The 10,393-nt window shown below is 36.9% G+C and overlaps 1 protein-coding gene across 1 annotated transcript in view; it reads right to left on the bottom strand.

Annotated features, from left to right (window-relative positions):
• The window catches only part of LOC124361123, a 37,931-nt gene extending 29,303 nt beyond the window's left edge, over positions 1–8,628 (bottom strand). The window contains exons 1-2 of the mRNA XM_046815157.1: positions 8,465–8,628; positions 7,971–8,096 (exon numbers count right to left, since the gene is read on the bottom strand). Of these exons, the coding sequence (XP_046671113.1) occupies positions 7,971–8,096; positions 8,465–8,628 (290 nt within the window). The remainder of the gene's footprint in view (positions 1–7,970; positions 8,097–8,464) is intronic.
• Between the last annotated feature and the right edge of the window lie 1,765 nt (positions 8,629–10,393).

Here is a 10,393-nt window from a genome sequence, read left to right as displayed (position 1 = left end):
CTTCTAATATTAAGTGTCTTTGAATAATAAAATTGATAAACTCAACATCTGTGTGACGTTTTCTTAAAAACCTGATATTAATTTTGTGCATTTACATGCACCGCCGAGTAAAATATTGGAAAGCGTAATAAATGATGTTCGCATGCAATAAAACGATTCTTTTATTTCAAATATTTTTTTTTTTAAGAAAGAAAAGCTTACTGAAAACCATCCAATTATCTATAAGTTGTGACTGCTTATAGCTGTTGAATTCTACTAACAGTTGCCATAAGTAACACCACATTAAACAAACTGTTAACAAGTTACTTTTGAAACAACGATTGTTTGCCATTTCAAAAAGAATTAAAATAATCTGAACACGAAATCGTTAATCCATGTAGCTCTGTTCCAAACAATGACCTTTGAAGTGGTTTACGGACAGTTTCTATGCTGTTGTACATGTCCGGGCGTGATACGAAACAAGCTGTGGTCAGGTCTAGAATAGCGGTAGACCGCTTTGTGGCTTTTGGTAGCCCGCTGTCATATACATGATGGGTAACCGTGGCAGTCGCTTGAGCCGTCATTTAAACCGGAGAAGTCTTGTAGATCGGTTGTTCTTGCTATTGTTATTGTTAAGTTAATTTTATATTTGAGACCGATCAGACAGGCCTTCATTTACGACTGGTGGTTAAACAAGTACTGACTGTCTAAGCTATAGCTTTCTTTTTCCTGCAGGGTTTACCAATAACCCAAGAATAATATCGCAATAGTTTGATTTAGGGACAGGATTAAGGAACCGGTAGGGCGCTGTAACCCATTTTTACCCTACAATATTCACCCCTTTCTTTACACGCGGTGCGGCACCTGCGTCCGTAACCTACAAGACCAATTGTTTAACCAATCTAAGAAAAACTACCCATACTAAGTAAGTTGGTCAAAATGTAGATGTTTGATGTTTAAAATATGCGTATAAAAAGCTAGGTCACATTTTACTGAACCATTTGACTGAAAGTGTTATATCAATTTAGATAAACTTTATAGGGTAGACAAGCGAAAATTTTAAGTTTTGAAGAAAGAATTATCTGTAACAATCTCATTGATCTCCCTTGAAAAGTATAAAATTGGTGAGTAAATATATAACTGGTTAAAAAACAAAAAATTACAATAATTCTAAAAGTAAAGGTAAGTTAAATAATTACCATCTAAAGTGATAGCATAGGGTACCATCAATAACGACCGGTCTACATTTCGATTTACGCACTTACCGAGCAAGTATGATACCTTTAAGCCACTGACCCTTATTTATTTTTTGACACCAAACTATAGTTTTATTTGATTGTATCTGTAAAAAATGTTTTAAATAACATACTACAAAGTTTTGGAAGATCAAACACATGGCAGTGTCCTCTCCCGGAAAGTGAAAGATCCGAGTTTGAGTCCCAGCTGAGCGAATGCCTTTTGTTATAAATCATAATTGATATAACATTATATTATTGCCATACAAACACATGTATTGAATAATAAAAGTCTGTCAGACTGTTGAAAAGTCTGATTTGTATGGTTTAAACATATATATACTTACAAATAAACAATCTAAATGCTTTGGAATAGAAATTATCAAAGCAATTATCAAAACAAATAAAACATACTAAAGGACAGATAATCATTTATACATGTTGAAACCATAGGTGACAAGATATGTGCAAGAGAAAGTATCTAAGGAATCTTATCCATAACTTACTTAAGGGAATGGATAATATACATTCTATACTGAACGTTTAGTATGAATGTGAATTAAAAGCACTGAATTCGGTGGTATTCTTACGTGTTCCCCACCATTTTTGATATAAGATTTTACATCCTGTAATTGTATTTACATAGCAATTTATATATTTTAGACCATTTTTAAATAATTTATATATAAACTTGTCTTAAAGTTAAACACGACAGTGATCACTGAAGAATATAATTATATAGTGATCACTGTACCTATAAAAAGTATATATATATATATATATATATATATATATATATATATATATATATATATATGTATGTATTTGTTATTTATTACTATGTATGCACAATACATATTAAACGAAATAAATAAAACTATTTCTGGTTTCATTGTCTTCCTAAATGAATTTAAATAATTTAGTCCTGACGTGTTTATACTATTCCCTATCCATCAACGCTTCTTGCAAGCGCGTCGAAGTCTAGCATTAATATATCTCTTGTCGGATCTTATTATAATCCAGCACACTTTTACCTGAGAAGTGGAGAGAGCCGGGGAATGTATCGTGTGCTTACTTATACAACGTGGGGTTGGGGGAAGACCCAAATTAGTGGGTCTCATTACAGCGCCCTTGACGCGGCCTGAATACTTGGTTGATACTCAGGCTGCTCTCAACACTGTCGTTAGTTATATGCTAGACCTACTGTGTACTACTGTCACCAGACAAGTAGATGACACCTGTTTCCTTTCCGTGAACCCTCAACACTGTCGTTAGTTATATGCTAGACCTACTGTGTACTACTGTCACCAGACAAGTAGAAGACACCTGTTTTCTTTCCGTGAACCCTCAACACTGTCGTTAGTTATATGCTAGACCTACTGTGTACTACTGTCACCAGACAAGTAGATGACACCTGTTTCCTTTCCGTGAACCCTCAACACTGTCGTTAGTTATATGCTAGACCTACTGTGTACTACTGTCACCAGACAAGTAGATGACACCTGTTTCCTTTCCGTGAACCCTCAACACTGTCGTTAGTTATATGCTAGACCTACTGTGTACTACTGTCACCAGACAAGTAGATGACACCTGTTTCCTTTCCGTGAACCCTCAACACTGTCGTTAGTTATATGCTAGACCTACTGTGTACTACTGTCACCAGACAAGTAGATGACACCTGTTTCCTTTCCGTGAACCCTCAACACTGTCGTTAGTTATATGCTAGACCTACTGTGTACTACTGTCACCAGACAAGTAGATGACACCTGTTTCCTTTCCGTGAACCCTCAACACTGTCGTTAGTTATATGCTAGACCTACTGTGTACTACTGTCACCAGACAAGTAGATGACACCTGTTTCCTTTCCGTGAACCCTCAACACTGTCGTTAGTTATATGCTAGACCTACTGTGTACTACTGTCACCAGACAAGTAGATGACACCTGTTTCCTTTCCGTGAACCCTCAACACTGTCGTTAGTTATATGCTAGACCTACTGTGTACTACTGTCACCAGACAAGTAGATGACACCTGTTTCCTTTCCGTGAACCCTCAACACTGTCGTTAGTTATATGCTAGACCTACTGTGTACTACTGTCACCAGACAAGTAGATGACACCTGTTTCCTTTCCGTGAACCCTCAACACTGTCGTTAGTTATATGCTAGACCTACTGTGTACTACTGTCACCAGACAAGTAGATGACACCTGTTTCCTTTCCGTGAACCCTCAACACTGTCGTTAGTTATATGCTAGACCTACTGTGTACTACTGTCACCAGACAAGTAGATGACACCTGTTTCCTTTCCGTGAACCCTCAACACTGTCGTTAGTTATATGCTAGACCTACTGTGTACTACTGTCACCAGACAAGTAGATGACACCTGTTTCCTTTCCGTGAACCCTCAACACTGTCGTTAGTTATATGCTAGACCTACTGTGTACTACTGTCACCAGACAAGTAGATGACACCTGTTTCCTTTCCGTGAACCCTCAACACTGTCGTTAGTTATATGCTAGACCTACTGTGTACTACTGTCACCAGACAAGTAGATGACACCTGTTTCCTTTCCGTGAACCCTCAACACTGTCGGTAGTTATATGCTAGACCTACTGTGTACTACTGTCACCAGACAAGTAGATGACACCTCTTTCCTTTCCGTGAACCGTCAACACTGTCGTTAGTTATATGCTAGACCTACTGTGTACTACTGTCACCAGACAAGTAGATGACACCTGTTTCCTTTCCGTGAACCCTCAACACTGTCGTTAGTTATATGCTTGTATTACTGTGTACTACTGTTACCAGACAAGTAGAAGACACCTGTTTCCTTTCCGTGAACCCTCAACATTGTCGTTAGTTATATGCTTGACCTACTGTGTACTACTGTCACCAGACAAGTAGAAGACACCCGTTTTTTTCCGTGAACCCTCAACAGTGTCGTTAGTTATATGCTACACCTACTGTGAATTACTGTCACTAGACAAGTAGATGACACCTGTTTCCTTTCCGTGTACCCTCAACACTGTCGTTAGTTATATGCTAGACCTACTGTGTACTACTGTCACCAGACAAGTAGATGACACCTGTTTCCTTTCCGTGAACCCTCAACACTGTCGTTAGTTATATGCTAGACCTACTGTGTACTACTGTCACCAGACAAGTAGATGACACCTGTTTCCTTTCCGTGAACCCTCAGCACTGTCGTTAGTTATATGCTAGAGCTACTATGTACTACTGTAATTTGTCGTTATTTTTTTCCTTTTAACAACAGTTCCCAAACGAGGGGTTTGATTAAAACGTTTTAGTAAACAGTAAAACGTCTACTTTTAAATTTTTATAATTTAGATTAACCTTTACAGTTTTACTAATATGTGTACATTCACTACTGGTAAATAATTGTAGGATATTTTTGTGAAAAATTCTCATCACTTTTTTACATAACCTTAGATGTGTTTAAACAAGTAAAGATTTTCATTCGAAATCTCAAAACATATTATAATTTATAGTCAAAAAAATATGATAAAAAAATAATCTTAATAAAAACAAGTAGTAATAATTAAAGTATCAATAAAATAATCTTTGTAAAACGCTTAGTGCTTTAATGGTTTTTTCTACTATAAACATCAATATGCCAACTGTCTCACAAATATAACTGTCTCCGAGCAGGTCGAGCCAGGGCAGCGACCGGTAATGTGAGGGCTAACACTCGGCACGTTTCCGACATAAACCTGCGACATGCTAGCATAGCTTACCTGCAACATGTAATACTGGCGCAATTGTTAACAGGGATTTAAAGTGAGAAGACACAATCTTTTAATATACAGATTGACAAATTAAAATACATACATTACTATTATTACGTGCTAGATTTAAACATTTTAAGTAAAAGAAGAGAACACGCCATGGAAAGGTTATTAAGCAATCTATTAAACCAAATAAAGAATATTACGGGGATTTAATGATCCCTAAGGAGAATTTCCTAATGAAGAATGATTGCACAGTCAATGGCATTTGATTATGGATCTAGTTAGAGATTTCGCAGTTTCAAATTCTTCTGTCTGTGATCGTAGTGCTTATTACTTACTAATAATGTGAACCTTGTACTTCTCTGACGTTCCCAATAATTCTGTTTTCTGTGATCCTGGCACAGGCCAGAAATAAATGAGGACTGACATAAAAGGCGTTAAATAGAACTTGCCTCTCATTTCTTTAAAGAAACACACCCAAAATTTCCTTAAAGAACACATTCAAATTAATATTCTAGATAGAATACCGTGGGATAAAAATGAATGCAATTTTTAAATATACATTAACAATGCTATCATTCTAATCAGAATGTACTAGCCAAGCACCACTTTACATTGAAGCACTCACAAACAGACAAACCATTATAAAGGATGTAATTCCTACTTATGTAGACGATATCTTACAAGCCCTAAAGACCTAGACGATAAAATATGCCAGGGAATAGTATTCCCTCAGAGTTGTTTTATGCGTCAGTTAATTTTATCACACCAGCTTTTAACCATCCCAAATTTTAAAGAATAAATTATGAATTAGTATAAAACATGCTATTCGTCTGGTGTGGTAATAAAACGCTTATTAACAAACATTCAACATTTTTACAAGCTAGTTTGAGAAAACAAAACTATTAATGCATTGTTACATACTCCTTCCACGAGTACGAAACTTAAGTAGAACAGAGAAATGGAAGCTGCATTTTCATAAAGCAAGTCGGCATTCGCATTAAGCGCTTCTTCCCGCCCTGGCGCGTCTAGAGCTCGCTTCTCACATAAGCTAACATTCCATTAAAGACGTTTCACATTAGCATGATTAGTTCACCCTCTCACTGAACCCCTAACTCCCCTCTCCACCAACATCAGCGTGTAAGGAGTGTATCTTCGAAGCTACATTGTTATTAATATCCTATTGTTTACTCTTGAATGAATCACAAACGAAACTGGATTCATTTACAAACATTTATTAAAAATCGTCTTTTCCTTTTTACCCAATAAAATGGTACATTCATGTAAAGTAAATGTAATAACATTAAGATGTTAAAGATGTGTCGTGCAGTATTACTTCTTATGTATGTTTTGTTGACTTTAATTTAAAAAAATATTTCACTGCTTGAAAAAGTATTAAAAATAAATCAAATTTCTTCACCATAGTTTATTTCGTATAGAATTTGGAAACGCCCAGCTGAGTAAAAATCATTAAACGTCTGTTAAAGGGCTCAGGAAGTGAAGAAAGAATTGTTGGGTTAAAAAATACAGTGCTTAAAAGAATAACTTCAAAGAAAAAGAAATATGGCCAAAGGATACAAAGAACGCAATATTTTTGTCCTGTGAATTTATTGATTGCAGTAAAACGGGTTCAAAGAAGCGCGATCATTTATCGACAAAACTTGTATTTAAAACAACATACCTCGTTCTAATTCGTATATGCTAATTTAAAAAAAGTAATAGAAGGTTTACTATAGAGCATCTTAAAGTAAAGTATTACCTTGTGTAATATGTACCTAAAGTATTAAATACAATGACTGTACTAAGTTACTATGCCTTCATTGTCATTGTTGTGATCGTTATTAAACTTACTACTGTTGGAAGCAGCAATGAAAAGTTTATATGATTATACTTAAAGTTACTATGAGCACATGACGTTAACACTTTCACTTCGAACGTCCGGACACGACACAGTTTTGTGGCTATGACTGCAGTCAACTAATACAATGAAAATTCTACACTCACACAGCAGGCTACCTACGAGCCTCGTAGCCATGTTAAACACTTAGGTTAAATACCACTAAGTTATTAACCCTTTTCCTGCCAATGTCTTGTGCAGCTTTCGTAATTACTGTCTACTACTACCAGGGTGGACCGCGATGACAATACTTAAGAGTAGCTTTAGAACACGATGCTACCATAAAAAATACTTACTAACTCCAATACAGCCAACTCCCAAATTTGAGACTATACCGTGAGACTGGAAAGGTCATTGCAGTGAAAAGGTAAAACATTGCTGGATATATGATAATATTTACAGAGAATACCATTCCCTCGTCATAAAGTTTTGAAACGTAGACCGTAACAGACAATAGGTATGCAGATAAATATTTTCATGCTTACAATAATATTTTAAACACGCAATTCAGCCTTGAGAATGATGTTACATGAAGGAAATGTTAGATTGAAATCAAAACCGATATAATTAACAACTATCCTTAACAATTATACGAAAACAGTTTTCTATTGACGGACGCAATACCTTACAGACCTATTCGTAGAGGAGGAATATTCACGGGTTGTGTCAGCCATTAAGAATCAATGGCTTGGAAACCCGTGATCCTGGACAAGCCCACAGTTGCCCAAGTTCAAGAGCCTTTAGTGGTTTAGTTCTGGTCTTTTATCAAACCTTCAAACGGTATTCTTCAACATTTTCTGTTGTCGCATACATGATGAAGTTGAACTAAAAAACAACTATACCAAAAAAACTGTAATACGGTGCAGACAACATCCATAATTACTCCATAACCAGAACTAGTAGTTTATTTGTATCCAGCATAAAAAATATATCATAGATTTTCTTAAAAGTAACTGATGACATATGTAAAGACGTTCGAAAAACAAGGTTTGAAAGATTGACTAACAAAAAGACCCATTGAGCTAATATTGAAAACCCCTCTATGCATGTTAACTTGACCGGTCACGTACCAATGCAGCATTGACCTTTGCCCCATTGCTGGGTAACTTACGGAGTGTCTGATTGTGACAAAAGGGTTGCCTGTGATCCCGAGGATATCAAGTAGTGGTTGACAGTGTAGCCGGACATTGCAACAGTGGGGTGAGCGCGCACGAGGTAGACAGGGATATTGGGCTGGCTACAACAAGGCAACCACACCCTCTGATCACCAGATAGACAGACAGATTGTCGACCCGTCCCCCCCCCCCATCGCTCCAACCGCACAAATCACTTGCCGGACAATCGGACCTTTGCGAAGGTGTCAAGGCACACAATGGGTCACCTTTACATTATGAAAGAGACAGTAGGCGATTGAAAAGTGCAATTATCGACAGTATAATGTGAGATAGCAGGTAGTATGGCAATGATTATATTTACATATTGAACGAGAAAATAGGCAATGAAAAAGTGCATTAGTTCAACAGTAACTAATGTGACACTCTAGCCTACGTGACAAGTATCCAAACATGATCTCATTTACGTATTAAGGTATGATATACCACCTACTGGGAGGACGACTGTTGGAACTGGTGGGGCTCCTTAAGTGTAAAGGCAGCTGGACACACCAGGTGTGCAACCCCTGCCCTTATTTGACTGGATAGGCTAGTAGCTGGCCTTCCCTTATCCCAAGGTAACATTACTGAGATGCAATGCCTGCTGTCCCTCCTCATGACCTCGACAGGAGGCGGCCCCCTAACCCCCCAAACCCCTTCCTACCCCCCCCCCCATCAACAATCCCATCCAACCAAGAGCAAAGGTTCTTGTAGGACTATGTCCCATGAGAGGTTTCTCAGCTTCTTGCCTTAAGAGTACTTATAAAGGAAACTACAATTAATCGACGAACTGAAGGCTCAAGCACTAATAACATCCACAAGCACATAAAAGCGGTGGCATTTACCGTTGTTTGGGTCAAACACGGTCGGGCACAGGTCGTTAATTAAGCTTCTGGTAAATGGCTACAATACCGTTAACCGGACAAGGACCAAGTTACGAGCTACACGAATCATTTAAGCTCAATAACGTTGAACCAAGCACATCTGTATAGACGCATGCTTAGTATCTCTCAATCCCCTACGAAACACAATTGTCAAAATCCAAAGTCTTATAACATGAAATTAAACAATACACTTAAAGCGCTAAAAATGCACTGTTTAACTTACGTGAACATAGCATTCCTTAAAAGTTAAAATTACATAATACTTAAAATAAATTCTGCTTATGTTGATAAATATTTCTGGCTGTAATTCAGTTAGTATTATAAATGCAAAGTGCCTTTGTTATGTTTTGTATTGCTTTCACGCGTAAACTACTCAGCGGAACGTACTGAAACTATATTGACATTATTACAGTCACTGGTAGGAATATAGATCTATTCGTATATTAGTCTTTAAAGTAGCAAAAATCCCACCTTAAGTTATGAAATATTAATTTAAAGAGCCTGAAAAATTTAATCAGTTGTGTTCTGGGTGAACTCGGCTTTATAACAGCAAAACCATATGTTTAATTAATTTTACCGTTATGCATAATATTAGGATTGAAATGTGTTACTATTATCGATGTTGATAATAACTTTTTATTCTAATTAAAATATATATCCATATAACACACACACACACACACACACACACACACACACACACACACACACACACACGCACACACACACACGCACGCACGCACGCACGCACACACACACACGCACACACACACACACGCACACGCACACACACACACACACACACACACACACACACACACACACACACACACAACACACACACACACACACACACACACACACACACACACACACACACACACACACACACACACATATATATCCATTAGATGTTAGATGTAGACAACGGTACTGTTTTGAACCTAGCCTCATTACAAAATTGTACATAGGTCTATAAACATGTTTTATGTAGGGAAAATATCACTTTCCGATTTGGCGTCAGAATTTTAATTAACTGAAACAATATTTGTTCTTTAAAGCGCAAAACCTGAACTTATAAAATTACTTGCCATTTTGCGTAACCTCTAATCCTCATTGCAATAAACACTGAAAAGTGGGTAATATATGACTATTTTCAGTTCTAAATTACTTAGACCCCTATTGTATTACATTATAAGCGCTTTCACTAAGCTAAAATATTCGCCTTCGGCGTAAAACACACATTGGTCTAAAATAGTTCAAGTGTTTTCAAATCCCACTGAAATCGTGGGAGTTATCCAATCAAATACAAGGAATGTTGCATAGAAACTGCAGGCGAAGCCGCGTGCATATGCTGGTATATAATATTATTAAACATTTTATTAACCAAATAACATTAATATTTATTGAAATGGTAAAAAATGTAAAGGCTTCTGCTGTTACAAAATTTTCATTTACATTTATTCAAAATGGTTTCAGCTTCCAATACATGTGTTACA

This window comes from Homalodisca vitripennis, chromosome 4 (genome assembly GCF_021130785.1).
Source record: "Homalodisca vitripennis isolate AUS2020 chromosome 4, UT_GWSS_2.1, whole genome shotgun sequence".
In the NCBI taxonomy this organism is placed as follows: Eukaryota; Metazoa; Arthropoda; class Insecta; order Hemiptera; family Cicadellidae; genus Homalodisca; species Homalodisca vitripennis.
This window is presented reverse-complemented; position numbering and strand designations above follow the sequence as displayed.